This window comes from Hoplias malabaricus, chromosome 2, assembly GCF_029633855.1.
Source record: "Hoplias malabaricus isolate fHopMal1 chromosome 2, fHopMal1.hap1, whole genome shotgun sequence".
Classification (NCBI taxonomy): Eukaryota; Metazoa; Chordata; class Actinopteri; order Characiformes; family Erythrinidae; genus Hoplias; species Hoplias malabaricus.
The window spans coordinates 30,621,294-30,639,876 of NC_089801.1; the positions used below are offsets into that span (position 1 = coordinate 30,621,294).

General features: G+C 37.8%; 1 protein-coding gene across 1 annotated transcript; it reads right to left on the minus strand.

Moving 5' to 3' along the window:
• Positions 1 to 10: 10 nt before the first annotated feature.
• Positions 11 to 13,635, minus strand: gfm2 (GTP dependent ribosome recycling factor mitochondrial 2). Its single transcript, XM_066658521.1, has 20 exons — positions 13,296 to 13,635; positions 10,927 to 11,008; positions 10,781 to 10,826; positions 10,028 to 10,125; positions 9,660 to 9,785; positions 9,415 to 9,503; positions 8,767 to 8,855; positions 8,149 to 8,209; positions 7,873 to 8,058; positions 7,611 to 7,691; positions 7,367 to 7,515; positions 6,915 to 7,055; positions 6,712 to 6,811; positions 5,453 to 5,666; positions 4,418 to 4,494; positions 3,736 to 3,874; positions 1,897 to 2,082; positions 880 to 995; positions 533 to 715; positions 11 to 232 (listed from the first exon to the last, which is right to left on the minus strand). Exons 1-20 carry the CDS (start codon positions 13,326 to 13,328, stop codon positions 104 to 106), a joined length of 2,325 nt encoding a protein of 774 aa, XP_066514618.1. The 5' UTR covers positions 13,329 to 13,635; the 3' UTR covers positions 11 to 103.
• Positions 13,636 to 18,583: the final 4,948 nt, after the last annotated feature.

The window sequence follows — 18,583 nt, forward strand, 5'->3', positions numbered from 1 at the left end:
GAAACTCTACATCTGAATAAAAGACTTGTGGACATTGTTCTTTGAAGGTTGGAAAAGTGCAAAGGCACCCAAGAGTCTGTGTGCAAAGGTAAAGAAAGTGCCATCAGGACAGTCCAGCCATCTTGTTGAGCAGTGTGTTCTGGGCCTGAGGGTTCATGGGTTCGTAGCTGGACAGCTCCATGGAGAATGTAGCATTCCCTGAGGTCAGAGTGCGCAGAACCGTTGAATAGCCCTGGAGTATTAAACAAGTGATTACAAAGTTATTGGCTACATATATTCACAACTAATTTAGATAATTGTATACATTTCAACAGATTTGGACTTTTTATTAGTGACCAGGGAAGTACTGTATTTAAAGAAGGCAGTTCCACTTAAACTCACTGTGCTCAAAACCACGTGTTTTCTACAGTGTGTTAATGTGCAGATTGTACTATTGGTTGTCATATGTTATAAAAGTTATAAAAGCTGTGTGTACATTTAGACACTCCAAATGTACAAGTTGCCAAACCCAGAAAAACGCATTTCCACTCACCATCATTTCTGCCAGAGGGACTGTGGCCAGAAGCATCTTGTTGTCATGGCGACTCTGGATGTCATGTACTGATCCTCTGCGCTGGGCGAGGTCACCGAGCACCGCGCTCAGGTACTCCTCCCCAACGGTCACCTCCAGGGACATCACAGGTTCTAATACCTGCCCACCTGCCTGCTGCAGGGCCTACAAACAGACGCACTAAGTGAAAGGCATTATAAATGTACTATTCCATAACATCCCTTTGTTTCTGCCAACAAAGCCATATCTCTCTCTCGAAAGTGACATAACAGAACTCTTATGTATAGGTCTGAGATTTTATGATGCAGAGTGACTAAATAAAATAGTACCTTAAGCATGCAGCGGGACACACAGGCGGACACCATGGCCAGAGAAGAGCCTGGCTCCACACACACACTCTGGATAACTGTGCTCACACACTGCACAGGGTAACCCAGCACCGGACCTGCACAGGAGAACAGCAGGTGTGTAAAATTTTCAATAATTATAACAATAAGACAAAGCACTTAATAAAAACACCAAAAGACCCCCTCACTCAAAAAGACAACTGTGGAGTGAGCAGGAAGCCAGTGAGGGAGCATCTGACAGTCTCTGACATCTGACAGAAAGTTAGTTTTAAGCTGCTGTTTATGTGGCTGTGTGTGTGTGTGTTTGAGCTGGTGGATGTTGGCAGTTTGTGGGGGTCCAAAGAGCTTAGTACATTCAAATGGCTAAAAAAAAAAAACATGCAATAGAAACTATATGTGAATAATGTGTCTGAAGTGCTCCTAGAAAACTCCAGGGTTCTCACGAACACGTTTGTACGTCTGAGGTATTAGCACCAGATTTTGATGCCCACTGGAGTGTCCTCAATGATGAAGTGAATGCTTGGTTGATTTGTTTCAGCTCAGAGTTGCTGTCTTCCCCACTCACAACCATCCAATCTTTTAATTCATTCATTCATTATCTGTAACCGATAATCCAGTTCAGGGTCACGGGGGCGCCAGTCCTTCACAAGGCAACACACACATTCACTCACACTCACACCTACGGACACTTTTGAGTCACCAATCCACCTACCAATGTGTGTTTTTGGACCGTGGGAGGAAACCAGAGCACCCAGAGGAAACCCACGCGGACACGGGGAGAACACACCAACTCCTCACAGACAGTCACCCGTAGCGGGACACGAACCCACAACCTCCAGGTCCCTGCTGCGCCACCGTGCTGCCCCCCCTCCACTCTAGTCTAACCAAATACTAAGACCATTCACAAACCTTTGGATTCCAGACAAACCACACAGAGACGTAAACAGAGAGTCTGGGTTTTCTGAGATCAAAAGAGGTGAAAACTTTGCAGCCGGTCACCTTGGAGGTAGGCGCTCTGGACACCATTGTCTACTGCTTCTTTGACCTCTGCTGAAAGCTGAGTCTCAATGTTGCCGTCATAAGCGATGTTACACTGAGCGCTGGTAACAGACTCCACCCAGGGGCTCACAGTTAACTCCACAGTTACTATATGTCTCTTTTCGCCCAGTGTACGATCCAGAGTGTCTGAAACACAACACAAACACATCATTAAACTTTCGAGATCGGATTTAAATGAGACTTCATTCATTTACCGCCCTGATTTTGATTTTAAACTTAAAATATGGCTTATTTCTGATGGGAAAAAGTCTGATATCATGTGGTGTTTGGACATTCAGACTGCAGAAAAAAGTTCCAGCTCTAATTGGATACGCTGAATAATCCAATTAAATATTGTTGTCCTGGTGGTTTAAACATAATGGTTATTATTCCCTGTATTACCTCATATAGTTTATTGGTACTATATCTAGCTTTAAACTTACTGAGAGGGCAGGATTTATTAACTCATATCACAACCATAAAACGGTAGAATAGCTTATTACAAACCATTAAACACTTTCCTTGGGAATCATTTTATAGCCTTTAAACTCCCATGCTAGGAAACTCTAGAACGGTCTTCAAATCCAGGCCTTGGATCCAGGGTCCTGGGCGGGATTTTAAAATGGCCGACTGGTATGATGCAATAGCTTAAAAACTGCTGATGCACCTAACTGACCAGGTACAGCATCATCCTGGCTCACCACTCTAAATCCCGTAAAGCCTGGAACCTGGATCAAAGGTATGGATTTGAAGACCTCTGCTCTAGAATACCTCTGTGTTTTGTTGGAGAAGTCTATTTTGCTGTGTGCCGTTATAATGAAACTCCTTTCACTTGTAAAATAGATAAAAATAGATAACTCATTTTTATCACTTAAAATGCCAAGCATACACCATCTGGGATTATGGGATTATACAGAAGGTGGAATTCTGACAGATGATCGTGCTTCTGAGACATTGCTACTTACTTTTTTTTTTTTTTTTTTTATCTCACTTTCTTGAGTGTTTTTGATGAGCCTCAAGGTCCAATCATTGACCAGGATTTAGGTCAGGCTCCTAACTGGGTCACTGCATGCCATTCACTTCGCTGTTTATAACCACAGCTGTAAAAGGGTTTGCACAGTGTTGCTGAAAGATTAATTTTCAGGCCAGGTTTTTATATAAATATCCAAACAAGCCACATTCTTTGTGTCTTTTCTTCTTTCCCTTGAAATCCACTGAATGGAGTTTATATATGTGTGGTTTTATTTAGCAAAAGTATTCATATTTCACATTAATATTACAATACACTTTATAATTTCATGTAAACTCCAACAGATTTTTGTTAAAGTGCCTTTAAGACTGATGTATGTAAATTACTTGACTGTCTGTATTGTCCGTCCTGTATTGTGCTTAAAAGAAGCACAAGCTAAAATCACAAGTTTCATCTGGAAGAAATATGCTTCAGCTTCTACTTTTTGGAAGGTGTGGATCCTGTGAAAAGCTGCTTCCTGCCAGACATGAACAGCACAACATTTAATGGTTTATCTTCATAACCCCCAGGTAAATTACAACATGCTTCATTATGTCAGATTAACTCAAAATGGTCTGTTTTGCAGAGCTAAGTTTCCATATTTCTGAGGACTGTAGAAGTTAATTGTATGTTTCAAAATTTAAACAATGCTCACATACTACATCAAAGCCTTATTTTATCATCAATACGTGAATATGTGTATGTCCTCCCTGGGCACAACATTATCTCGAGTATACTGAATTTCACAGCCCTAACTCTTCTGTGTTTCACTGACGGGTCATTTGTCCTACCTGTAGCTGTTACTGACTGGAGGATGGTCTCTCTGTAGGCCACTTGTAAAGGGCCCAGATGAGTTTCAATGTTGTACTCCCTCTTAATGCGATCGTGCATAATCTCAATGTGAAGTTCTCCCATACCACACAGGATAGTCTTTGGAATAACACACAAAGTGAGAGGGAAATGGATAAAATATAAAAACAAAGCAATGTATAATAATGTAACTGGACATCAGAGGCCGATTTAGTAGGATCTGATAGTTTGCAATTAGTAAGAAAAACCCACAAAGTATTTTATCAAGCACACTTTCTATTTCGATTCAATTTACATATATACAATCACTGACTGTAGCCCATCACCTGCTTCACAATTTAACAGCCACCTTCTACTCCATTCATCAAACTAAATGGACTATCATTGAATGACCTGCAGCCTTGGTTGTGGGACTATTCTCTAGTTTACGATGACTATCCTAATAATTTCAGGTCAACAGAGGTCCTGTGGTGGTCTCTTTCCACTGATGGACAGGGCAGAGGGCAGCAGATAAATAGCACAAAAAAAGTGGGCTAGAGTCAGTAAAAACAAGAAAGGGCACTTGTTAAAGGTGTTTCATTAAACATTTTTCAAAATTTATCGTAAAATAACCTCAAACCTTAGAGAAAAATAAATCAAATGATCTGAAAAGCGGATAGTCACCTGTCCAGAGTCTGGATCTGTCCGGACTTTGAGGCTGGGGTCCTCCCTCTGCAGGCAGTTCAAAGCATGCTCAAGATCTGCCAGTAGCAGCATTGAGAGGAGGAGTTAAAATGGACCCAAGGTATGGGCAACAAACAGTACATCATCCTCATCACCAAAAACCATCCCCTAAAGTAGGCCTAGATGATATGGTCAAAACTGATCATGACATATTTCATTATTTTGGTCGATACAATATAATTCTGATATAATTACGTACAATATCAAGTCAGAACAAACAAGAAACATGACATCACTATCAAACATAAACCCATTGACTTGGTGAATATTAATATTTTTAAACTAACTCTAAAATTGAGTGCAATGAACTGCTTGCAGCGCCCTGTAGTTAACGTCTTTGACAGATGCTGTGAATAATGCATGTTGAAATATGGAAAATGTGTTTTAACATTATATCATTGTTACTGAAACATTTTAGATTGTGATACATATTAATAATTACAAGTCAAAAGAATACTGGAGAAGTAGACACAATATAAAGATGGTTTCCTAACCTAAATAAAAGAAAATAAACCCACACTGCCCTCTGTTGTTCACTGCTGCTTTTGCCATCTGTGTCAGATTTTGGGAAGCCTTGTCTTAACCTGCGTATTTAAATCAGTAAACCTGTGTCCATCTGAAATAAATCTGTGAGAATAGATTATGAAACCTGAGGTAAAGCCAATTAAAGGGCAGACCTCTTTTTGTAAATAAGGTTTACACATCAACTCAGTTGACGTATGGTAAAAGTAACACAATGCACCCAGTTGAATAGTGTAAAATAATAAACAACTGCAGAAAACATTTGATTTTTAGACTTTTGATTGATTAAAAATTTTAAATATACATTTTTGAAGAAATGATCAAGAGTATTTGAAACCAGATCATAAACACCACACACTTCATCCATCTTAAAACATAGGATTAGGCTGAGGATTTGGTTTCTAGTCTACACAGTGTCGCCTGTATATTGTGTTTGCTCCTCTGAGTTGTTACCTGCTTGTTTGGACATGGTGGGAGGTTCTATAGTGCAGAAGAAAACAGGCTCAGGCACCTCCACTCCCGCCAGCACAAGACTGCTGCTCTCTCGACCCGAACCTCTCTGAGCCTCCTCAACTCCATTCTGAGCCTCCTCAACTCCTCTCTGAGCCCGCCGGGCTGCAGCTACTGCTGAGGCTTTGGATGAGACAATGGTGTCCCCCGTTACTGTCTGAGTCAGAGAAAACACATCACACCAATTTATATAATACAGAAGAGACCAAAACACACTTTAATTTAATTTTCTAAGTAAGAATAACATATGCTTCTTCCTATGTTTATGTATAATAATAAATAACCAATATATTTATTATTTAGAACCAATTCAACCAGTTTTGGCCTGGTTTTTAAAGTCAAGCTGAAATGAAAATGGAACTTTCTTCATTCACTCATTCATTCACTCATTCTTTCATACTCTGTAACTGCTATATCCAGTTCAGGGCCACAATGGTTCCGGTCCCTGCCAACATTTTTGGGTTTTTTGGACTGAGGGAGGAAACCCTCACTAACACAGGGAGAACACAGCAAATTCCTCACAGACAAGTCACATGAGGTCAGTTCTGAACCCATGCAAATAATTTCAAATGATATTTTCCTGCTCCAACCACAACCCGATCAATCAGTGAAAATACTGCACTAGTTTGTAGTCAATACATTGACGAATGTTTGAGTCTGCTCATCACAAGATCTAAAGGATGTGACAGAGAAGTGTATTTGGTAATTTACTACCAATAATCACGACTGCTTTTAGGGAAAACACCACAAAAACCAGACAGGGGGCTCAGAGAACAGTCTTTACAATGTCATGCTTGAGGCATTTCAGGCTGAACTGATTAAGAATCACACTGCACATGAAATGTGATTCACCTGAACACTGTCTGACAGATACAGCACACAGCTGGAGACACATCTGTACTGCAGGGAAGTGAGGAAAGTTATAACTGAACTAACACTTCAGAAGTTCTGTGAATATGTTATGAGAGTTCTTCAAAATGAAACTGAATCAGTTGAACCAGACATATGACTCCTTTAAATGAACAGTTCAAAAGAATTGATTCAAGAATATGAGTCAAATGCTTTCAAAAAACCAGCTGTTCAAACTCTAATCAATCTCAGTGTATGATTCACGTCATGTCCCACCCATTTTACAGTCCTGTTTCAGTCTTTAGGTTCAGACTGAGAGACGTTTTAGAATGTTCTTTAATAGAAATCAGCACCTGTTTGAGTCCCACAGTGAGGGCTATGTTTCCTGCAGAAAGTGAGGGGATTTCAACATGGCGGTCTGCAAAGGGCAACAGCACTCGGCTAATTCTCTCTCTGCAGCACAAAAGAAAGATAACGTTCAGTGCAATTTAGCCCTTAAATTGTCTGTGTGTATTGTGTATAGTCTGTCGATCAATGCCAGTGATGTTAGACCTACGTTCCGTTTCTGTTAATGTTATAAACAGATGACTGGGGTTTCAAAGAGCCAGAGTAAATCCTGAGAAACACCAGAGGCCCTCTCTGCTTGTCATGGACCACTTTAAATGCCAAGGCACACAAGTCGTCCTTATACCAGCGCCTAAGAACGCACACGCAGAAGATACAAAACACATTCATTACTATGTCATATTAATAACTGCATCTTATTGTAGTCAGTAGACGTAGGTTCATAATATTTTTTAGCCCTGTTTAGGTCTGATGTACACTGAAGCATGAGATGCCACATTAAGCTGAGTAAATAATTATTGTCTGTTGGTACAAATTAACAAGTTGGTGGTTATTAGCATTATCTGAAGTTCAATTTTACTACATTCCTAATGCCATATTTACTGATGTGATATTTGCTAGCCATCCCCAGATGCTGAAGTTTTAACAAAAAACAGGACGTACACCAGGTCGTGGTTCCTCTCGTTGGGAGCAGGGAGATACTCTGTGATGGCATCCAGCAGCGGCTGAACACCTTTATTCTTCAAAGAGCTGCCACACAGCACAGGAACTGCTTTACGGGACAGTGTCACTCTCCTCACAGCCTCTCGCAACTGAAACACAAAGATGTTCAACTGCATTTACTGTACTGGGAACCTAAAATATATAAACACATCCCCTTAGTCGAGATGGTGTATCTAATGCTTACTTTCTCAGCAGGCACTGCGTCAAAATTGTCTCCGTATTCTCCCAAAAGCAGCTCTGCAAATTCATCATCCACATCTGCTAACTGCAAAGAACATGGGTAAGCTTGTAAGTATTTGTTAATAATGTTTAAAATGTTCAGAAATATACAAATGCTTTGAAAATAAAATCCTCCTGTTTAAGAAATAAAAAAAATGTTTTTGGCTGACCAGTGTATTTGCTCGGGTGGTCGAAAGTTTGGGGACACAATCTCTTGACAACTGTACCTGTTCTAAAAGAGCTCCTCTTGCCTTGTTGGCTTCTTCCCAGAGTTCCGGATCATCTGTGGACTGGAGGACTCTGTTCTCAAAGACACGACCATCTTCTGAACAAGACTTCCCCTGCCACGTCATTCGCTGCTTGGTGATCAAGTCCACCAATCCCGTGAAGCCTTTTCCAGAGCCAATGGGAACCTGTCAAAGTCACTCACAATTACAACAAATCAATGAATGGTCCACTTTTGTTTAGAATGGGAGTTAATGGATCAGTGGGTAAAACTTTACCTGAAGAAGAACAGGGTTGGCCTTCAGTTTCCTCCTGATGCTTTCTAAAGAATAACTCAGACTGAGAAGAAAATGTAGAAAGTCCAAATAATTCAAATGTTCAAATAAGTAGAAGAATAACTAAAAAATAAAAAAGATCTTGCTAAACTTGCTACATGACAGAGTTCCTAGATAATGCAGTTCCTAATTGATAAAATAATGCATAATAATGAGCTTAAACTAAAAAGCGATACATGGAGAACAGTACATCAGCCAAGGCATCCACAATAACACTGTCAGAAAAACTCTGTCTCTTGATGGTACCCTCAAGGCTTCAAAATGTATTGATTTCATACTCCCCATTTAATTTTCAGGACTTATATTATATTCTTTTATTTTACACAGTTCTATAAGATAAGATTAACAAAATTCACCTCTCGTTCTGGAGAGGAGAATGTAATGTACCTAATGTAATGGACTTTAACACCAATGCTGTTCCTTTAAAGCTACATTTACACTGTTTGTGCCTTTGGTGACAACAATGTACCTCTAACGTACCTTTTTTTCTGAGGGTGTATGATTAGAATCTCAACTTAACTAAAGTGGAAGTGGGTGTATCAAAGTGTGTATGTGAATTACCTGGCACCTGGTTTATCCATCTTGTTTAGGAAGCACACACATGGTATTTGGTGTTTTTCTGCCTGTCGCCACACTGTCAAAGTCTGCGCCTGCAAATTTATAAAAAGACACACACACATTCAATCTGTTCCATACTTAAATATGAATAAAAAATAACACTTAAATGCTATGCTTCCTGTCATGTATGTAGATAACAACAAACCAAATGTTCAATTAGGGGGCAGTAGTGAGTACAGTTTGATGTTTTGATGTTTGATAAGTTCACCTTAACAGTATCCTGCCACATTTCACTGTGTTGTATTCTGTGTGGGCATTTCACTGAAGCCACAGGGAAGTAAAAAGTAAAAAATCTGCTGTGCTCCAATCAGAACCAGACGAGGTACGGTCTGTTCATGCCTGACTGGTTAACTGCAATGTGGCCGTAGCATTCATTTGCCTAAGGTTCAACTCGGAGGTAGCATTCCCTGCACCGAAGCCCAGCCCCAGACGTGAACAAGATCAGGTGCAAATGGTCACACTCTGTTAGAGGGCAGCAGTGAGTAATGTTTGTTTACTTGCGTTCAAGCTTTTAGGTATGTACAGCCTGAAAGTATAAATGATTAATCAACTGGGCATCTAACAATACCAAAGTCCCGTTATCTAACTGACCTCTACTCCTGCTGAAGCATCAAAAACAGCCACAGCTCCATCCAGCACACGGAGAGCTCTCTCAACTTCCAGCGTAAAATCCACATGGCCTGAAAACAGAACAAATGTTCTCTGAGTCCGTGTCTAAAAGTTATTAGAGATGACTGAATTTATATTAACTGAGCACTATTTATTTGCAAATTCTTTGTATCCTGCAGACAGACATGGAAATAATCATACGAGCAGGTATGTGTGTGTGGTCATACCTGGTGTGTCTATTAGGTTAACCCTGTGCTCCTTCCAGTCAAAGGTAACAGCGGCTGATTGGATGGTAATTCCTCGTTCTCGCTCCTGAGCCATATAATCTGTTACAGTGTCCCCATCATCCACATCTGCAGAAAAGGAAATACGATGACTTTGTGGCCACTACCTTGTTGGAAAAATCTTGTAAAGTTACAATTATGGTGCTTTCACCAGCACTTTGTCATGGGTCAGTTTCTGACCAAAGCAAACTGTTGGCTGTATGTTTTTAGTTGATGGGCTTCAGTCAGTAACTGTAAATCTATAAAGTGTAACTCTATAGGGTATGTATAGAAAGTAAAGAAATCCAATGCAGTTTTTCCACAGGTTTTACCTCCAAGTGCCCGAGTATAGCCAGAGTAATACAGCATCCTCTCTGTGGTGGTGGTCTTCCCAGCGTCTATGTGGGCCATGATGCCAATATTCCGGATCCTAAACATTAAAACATATCAGATGTGATCAACATATTTATTCAACAGTCATTGTACACACAGTGCTGAAGATGAAGGGTTAATGTAGGTGGTATATGCCTTTCGCTGCTCCTTGAAAAAACATTATGACTTTGGTTCGCAAGCTCTTGGGAGGTTTGACATTTAAGATCATTACCTCAAAAATGTAAAATGTAATTGAGATTTATAATAGGAATAAGTCTTGATAATATTATAAGGTGAAAACACCCAGCAACCCACCAGAGACTAATCATTTCAGCGGCTTGTATCCGCAACCTCGTATTTTCAGTCATTACCCAAAGCTCATGACCACAGGAGAGGGTGGAGATGTAGATTGACTGGTAAATTAAGAGCCTTGCTTTATGGCTCAGTTCCCTCTTTCCCACTACTGTCTCTATGGTTAATCTCACTATGTTTAAACATGGAACTCTGCAGAAAAACAGAGTCTTCAAAACTCATCACTACTCCTCTACATGGAAATCTTTGATAAACGGCAAAAGCTTGTTACATGAATGAAGAGAAATCCTGAGCTTTTTCTGGGAGACAACCATGGTCTCAGACTTGGTGCTGATCCACATATCGACTGCTTTTAAAATACAACACAGACCTCATATAGAGTCCAGTTAACTATGGCTTACTTTGAGACGTCGGGGTTGGCCACGGCTCGAAGTGATTTAACATCATCTGCAAAACATATGAATGATAAATCCCAGTGTCACCATTTAAGGATGATTAAACAAATCTTTATTTTATAGTTTTGTATAACTTAGCACCTCTAGCTCACCTTTGAGGAAGCTGTAGCTCCTTTTCCACTGTACTCTCCACCCCAGGGTTTGGGAAGAACAGCTTCTGCAGCGTTGTACACACTAAAAACACACGAGTTCTCATAAAAGCAGAACAAATTCTATTTTTCTATATATACAATGCCCTGTGATGATATTAGCAGTTACACTACATGGGCAAACATCTGTGGACACCTGCTTGACCAACATTTTCTCTCAAACATCTTTTCAAAGTGAATTTACCACTCTTTGCTCCAGTATCAGGATTTGTTTGTATTTCACCACATAAACATTGGCAAGATCAAGTTCTGGGGGTATTCCACAAAGCAGGATATTTCAGTTTAGCCTGAAAACCTAAACCCTGAAACAACCCTGTCCGATATGAAAAGACTTGATCGGCGTTCTCATTGGATAATCCTTTGGGCCTAAGCTATCAAGCTAATTCTGAAATCCATCTCTGTAGAACAATAGCCTAGTTTTTTGATGATATATTTCTGTATGACAATTTCCAGTTCTCCCCAGCCAAAAAACGGCAGTCTTTGCAAGGCATACATTGTGCGTGCGAGCAATGCTGAATTCACACAATTATGTGGAGTGTCAACAAACATTTGGATATATGCAAGTGACCATATGTCCTCTTTATTTCAGACTTATTCTTTTTTTTTGGGACTTAAATAATGTGTCCAGTCGGGATTTCTGAACCTCTGAATATTTTCTGTCTGCTGTTTTCCTCTGTCCCAATTCTTCTCCTTAAGGTCTGAGACCTTGCCTGAAGTGTGGACTCTGATGATGTTGTTGAAGGGTGAGAAAATGTGACGTGAGGATTCCAGTGTATAAAAAAAGGTCAGAGAGTTGAGAGCAGAATTTTGACTCACTGCGCCTCACGTCCCTTCAGCTGTGTGCATCACTACTGCTACCATTCACTACAGTGTGCAGCTGAGCTGGACTCAACATTATAGGGGGTTACTAAAGTCTCAAAGAGAAATGTTTTGAAAGTTGTTAGGATAAATGATCATAATCTCTAGAGCCATTTCTGTGACCCATGAGCATTTCATTTTCAGATCTATAGTGTTCAAAACTGAAAGTCATTTCATTTGTCTGTATAACACACACCAACACACTGGACATACAGTTGCAACCTTTCAGAATTTCATGGTTTTTGCATAAATTTGTCATAAAATGTGATGTGATCCTCATCAAAATCTAGGGTATGGACAAATAGAATATGCCTAAAATAATAACCCCCCAAAAAATCTGATCATTCAGGTCTTCATTGAGAACAGCCATAAAAACCTCATAGTTAACCCTTGGGTTAATGACCTCAGAGAAGCTAATTGGAGTCAGGTATTAGCATACCTGGAGTTTTGTTAATGGAGTTTGGAGGTGTGGGGTAGAGCTACAAAGTAAAGTATGGTGGAGGGAACATCATGCTTTGCTGCATCAGGTCTTGGCCATCTTACAATCACTAAAGGGCAAGTGGAATTCCCAAGAGTATCAAAAGGATACAGGATAATACAGCAGAGTGTCTGTACGTCAGCTGAAACTCTGTAGAAGTTGGTTGATGCAACAGGATAATGACCCAAAACCCCAGAGCAAGTCCACAGCAGAATGGCTTATGAATAACAAAATCCACTTTTTGGAGTTATTACTGCCAAGGGAGGGTCAACCAGCTATTAATTACAAGGGTTCACTTTCTTTTTCCAGTACCACTTTGAATGTTAAATGAGTGTGTTTAATAAAGACCTGAAAGATCGTGTTTTTCTTGGGGTTATTATTTTAGGCTCGTTATATTTGTCAATACCCTTGACTTGGATGATCACGTTTTATAACAAATATATGCAAAAGAAATAACAAATTCCAAAAGGTTCACATACTTTTTCGTGCAACTGTATCTGTTGATACCTTTCTAAAGACTTCATCCATACAGCTGTTTGTTTAGCTTTAACATTATGAAACATTATAAAAACAGGCTAAATCACTAGGTTATTAAAGCCAGAACACCTGAGAGTGCAGGGTTAAAACATATCTAATGAGGCTGTGACTGGATTTAATTACATTACATACAGCACCTTTTTATCAATCAGACATTTAGAGAGAAATCCTGTCATGATCACAGGAGTTTTCTGGTGTAAATGAGTAACTTGAACGTTATTTCACTACAGTGATACAGTTTTGTAGTTTGATCTTAAATGATTGTTTTTGGTGTTTGTAAAAGAATACGACTATCTGGATAAAGCCATTGGTTAGTTGTCTTGTTAAATATTATGTGTTAATGTTCATCAGCATAGCTGCATGGTTATGGATGCATTTGTAAACTGTTTATCCTATTATTTATATACACAGGTATAAAGTGTTTAGAACGGACTCTTACCGCTCTGATGATAACCCCCGCTGCAAACTGCATTTCTGAATTAGTTCCAGAAGTCTAGATTTATCAGTTATATAAAACTACAAATCCCATTATAATCCATTTCTACACCGTTCATGTCGTAAGTGCCAGAGCTCCTGTGTCCTCTGCTAGAGTTCACTTACACGGAGCCGATATTAAACACAACCGCCTTCTTCTCTACTGAGTGAACACTGCGGCTTTAAATCTATAATTTCCCAAAATAATAACTGTGCTCTTTATATTACACACAGGGGCCTAAAATTATATTAAATACAACTTTCCATTGAGTTCATGTGGGGATGTATACACCTACGCGCGATGGTTAAACATTCCCCCAGAAACCAAGCATAAAAACAGGGTTCCGCTTTCAACGTCTGTGGCACGTAAGTGCAAAAGTTTGGGCACACATTCTATTACAGCCTTTTGCTCATTTTTAACCAAATCATCAGAGAACACCTCCTCTACAGAGAATGTACTTTTAATGTGGTCCGTGTTAAAAGGTCTGACACAAACTCGTCAACAATTTCATTTAAACGCAACATTTAAAGTAACACTACGTAAGATTTGGCGATTTTTGCCCCCGAAGCTTTTTCATTTTTATAGCACTGTACTGAAAACAATGGGGAGGGGAAGTGTGGTTTCCTACCCTCCTTCGAAAGTTACTTAATACAATTTCTGCATTGCTGAGCAAGGAGACGGCGGACCACTGAGGACCGCGGTCACGCCATCTGCACTTCGCGAAAACGCAGTCACGCCATCTACACTAGGATTTCTTGTGCGCTTCTACATCACAGTTTACGGTAGAACGTGTGCGAGCGGGAGGGGGACTCGCAGAAAAGCGCAGATATTGAAAATTCATAAGAAATTAATTTAAAACATAATTCAATACAGTTAATATTAAAAACAGGCCTGATTGGCTAAAAGAACGGGTTGTTACCAGAAAATCTCACTGTTGTATTGAAAAACATGTCCTCAGGTACACAGGGTATAATATTTATGTGCATTTACTGTAAGAATTAGAAGTAATAGGCTTGAAAAAAACTTCAAAAAACCCTATGGATATTAAATTCCATAAAATGGTTAAATCAAACTGTTACCAGACCACTCCACTGCATTCTTGAAGAGCATGTTCTCAGGTACTCATGGTATAATTTTCATACATTTTTACTGTAGGAATATGAAGTAATATTATTTGATGATGTTTAATTTACATATATGGACAATTTTGAGTTCTATTAAAGGGTTAAATCAAACTGTTACCAAACCATTCCACTGCAGTCTTGAAGAGCATGTTCTCAGGTACCCAGAGAATAATTTTTATACATTTTTACTGTAGGAATTTGGAGAAATATCATTTCAAACTTATAAATATGCTGTTTAATTTACAAATATTGCAAAATTGTGAGAGCTATTAAAGGGTTAAATCAAATTGTTACCAAACAACTTCACTGAAGCCTTGAAGAACATGTTCCAAGGTACCCAGAGAATAATTGTCGTACATTTTTACTGTAGGAATTTGGAGTAATAATATTTCAAATCTCATTAAAATGATGTTTAATTTACATATATGGCAAAATTGTGAGTCCTATTAAAGAGTTAAATCAAATTGTTACCAAACCATTCCACTGCAGCCTTAAAGAATATGTTCTCAGGTACTCAGAGAATAAGTTTTATACATTTTTACTGTAGGAATTTGGAGTAAGAGCATTTCAAATTTCAGTAAAAATGGTTAAATTTGCAAATATTGCAAAATTCTGAGAGCTATTAATGGGTTAAATCAAACTGTTACCAAACCACTCCACTGCAGCCTTAAAGAATATGTTCTCGGGTACTCAGAGAATAATTTTTATACATTTTTACTGTAGGAATTTGGAGTAATATCATTTCAAACTTATAAATATGCTGTTTAATTTACAAATATTGCAAAATTGTGAGAGCTATTAAAGGGTTAAATCAAATTGTTACCAAATCACTTCACTGAAGCCTTGAAGAACATGTCCCAAGGTACCCAGAGAATAATTGTCGTACATTTTTACTGTAGGAATTTGGAGTAATAGCATTACAAACTTCATAAGAATTTTGTTTAATTTGCATATAAGGCAAAATTGTGAGTCCTATTAAAGGGTTAAATCAAACTGTTACCAAACCACTCCACTGCAGCCTTGAAGAACATGTTCTAGAGTACCCAGACTATAATGTTCATACATTTTTACTGTAAGAATGTGGAGTAATAGCATTACAAACTTCATTAGAATAACAACACAATTCTATAAATTGCAGAATTCTGAAGGCCATAAAATGGTTAAATCAAACTGTTACCAGACCACTCCACTGCAGCCTTGAACAACATTTTCTAGAGTACCCAGGGTACAAATTTCATACATTTTTACTGTAGGAATTTGGAGTAATATTATTTCAAATCTCATAAAAAATGATGTTGAATTTACATATATGGCAAATTTTGAGTGCTACTAAAGGGTTAAATCAAACTGTTACCAGACCACTCCACTGCAGTCTTGAAGAGCATGTTCTCAGGTACCCAGAGAATAATTTTCATACATTTTTACTGTAGGAATTTGGAGTAATAGCATTACAAACTTCATAAGAATAACAACACAATTCCACAAATTGCAGAATGCTGAAGGCCATAAAATGGTTAAATCAAACTGTTACCAGACCACTCCACTGCAGTCTTGAAGAGCATGTTCTCAGGTACCCAGAGAATAATTTTCATACATTTTTACTGTAGGAATGTGGAGTAATAGCATTACAAACTTCATAAGAATAACAACCCAATTCTATAAATTGCAGAATTCTGAAGGCCATAAAATGGTTAAATCAAACTGTTACCAGACCACTCCACTGCAGTCTTGAAGAGCATGTTCTCAGGTACTCAGAGAATAATTTTTATACATTTTTACTGTAGGAATTTGGAGTAATATCATTTCAAACTTATAAATATGCTGTTTAATTTACAAATATTGCAAAATTGTGAGAGCTATTAAAGGGTTAAATCAAACTGTTACCAAATCACTTCACTGAAGCCTTGAAGAACATGTCCCAAGGTACCCAGAGAATAATTGTCGTGCATTTTTACTGTAGGAATTTGGAGTAATAGCATTTCAAATCTCATAAAAATGATGTTTAATTTACATATATGGCAAAATTGTGAGTCTTATTAAATGGTTAAATCAAACTGTTACCAAACCACTCCATGACAGCCTTGAAGAACATGTTCTAGAGTACCCAGGGTACAATCGTCATAGATTTTTACTATTTTTAAGTACTATTTTTTACTATTTTTAAGTTTATAGTACTAGGTACTAATTACCAGGGTTATGTACTGCATTTACAAAGAACATGGTCTCAGGTAAGTATGTTTTTTTGTTTTTTTGTGTGTTCGGAATAGTAATATTTAAAATTTCCCTAAAAATTATGGTTAGATACAATTGCAGTGTTACCAGGGAGCCAAGTGCAGTCTTTAAAACCTTTTTTCTTAGGTACAATGTGCATACGATTTCATTATCGTTTAGTTTTGGTATTGTGGGTAAAAGCAGTTAATGATTATCTCCTGCTAGTAATTCATATTTCCTGAAAATGACAGTTATAATAGAATTTTAAAAATGTTTAAAAATGTTAAATTCAAAAAATGCTAGAGATCATGTCTGTAGTCTTGAAAAGAGCTTTTAAAGTTTGAAAGTTATTGTCTTATTGTTGAATTTAACATTTTTAAACATTTAAACACACAAAAAAACAAAAAAACATACTTACCTGAGACCATGTTCTTTGTAAATGCAGTACATAACCCTGGTAATTAGTACCTAGTACTATAAACTTTTTACGGTCTTAAACATTACGAGATTCATAAAATTAAATTATAATTTTTTCTGAATTTTACCATACTATTCCTCCAAATTCCTAGAGTAAAAAGTTATGAGAATTATACCCAGGGAAACTGAAAATATGTACTTCAAGACTACAGTGGACAGTTTCTTGTAAATTATCTGGTAACATTTTGATTTAACCCATTATTAGCACTCAATTTTGCAATATGTGCAAATTAAACATAATATTTTAGTGAATTTTGCAATGCTATTACTCCAAATTCCTACAGTAAAAATTATTCTCTGGGTACTCTAGAACATGTTCTTCAAGGCTGCATTGGAATAGTCTGGTAACAGTATGATTTAACGCTTTAATAGCACTCAAAAATGCTATGTATGTAAATCAAACATCATTTTTTTTATGAGAATTAAAATAATATTACTCAATTCCTACTGTAAATATGTATGAAAAGTATAATCTGGGTACTCTAGAACATGTTCTTCAAGGCTGCAGTGGAGTAGTCTGGTAACAGTTTGATTTAACCCTTTAATAGCATTCACAATATTGCAATATGTGCAAATTAAAAAGTTTTACTGAATTTGCAAGGCTATTACTCCAAATTCTTACAGTAAAAATCTATGACGATTGTACCCTGGGTACTCTAGAACATGTTCTTCAAGGCTGTCATGGAGTGGTTTGGTAACAGTTTGATTTAACCATTTAATAAGACTCACAATTTTGCCATATATGTAAATTAAACATCATTTTTATGAGATTTGAAATGCTATTACTCCAAATTCCTACAGTAAAAATGCACGACAATTATTCTCTGGGTACCTTGGGACATGTTCTTCAAGGCTTCAGTGAAGTGATTTGGTAACAGTTTGATTTAACCCTTTAATAGCTCTCACAATTTTGCAATATTTGTAAATTAAACAGCATATTTATAAGTTTGAAATGATATTACTCCAAATTCCTACAGTAAAAATGTATAAAAATTATTCTCTGAGTACCTGAGAACATGCTCTTCAAGACTGCAGTGGAGTGGTCTGGTAACAGTTTGATTTAACCATTTTATGGCCTTCAGAATTCTGCAATTTATAGAATTGGGTTGTTATTCTTATGAAGTTTGTAATGCTATTACTCCACATTCCTACAGTAAAAATGTATGAAAATTATTCTCTGGGTACCTGAGAACATGCTCTTCAAGACTGCAGTGGAGTGGTCTGGTAACAGTTTGATTTAACCATTTTATGGCCTTCAGCATTCTGCAATTTGTGGAATTGTGTTGTTATTCTTATGAAGTTTGTAATGCTATTACTCCAAATTCCTACAGTAAAAATGTATGAAAATTATTCTCTGGGTACCTGAGAACATGCTCTTCAAGACTGCAGTGGAGTGGTCTGGTAACAGTTTGATTTAACCCTTTAGTAGCACTCAAAATT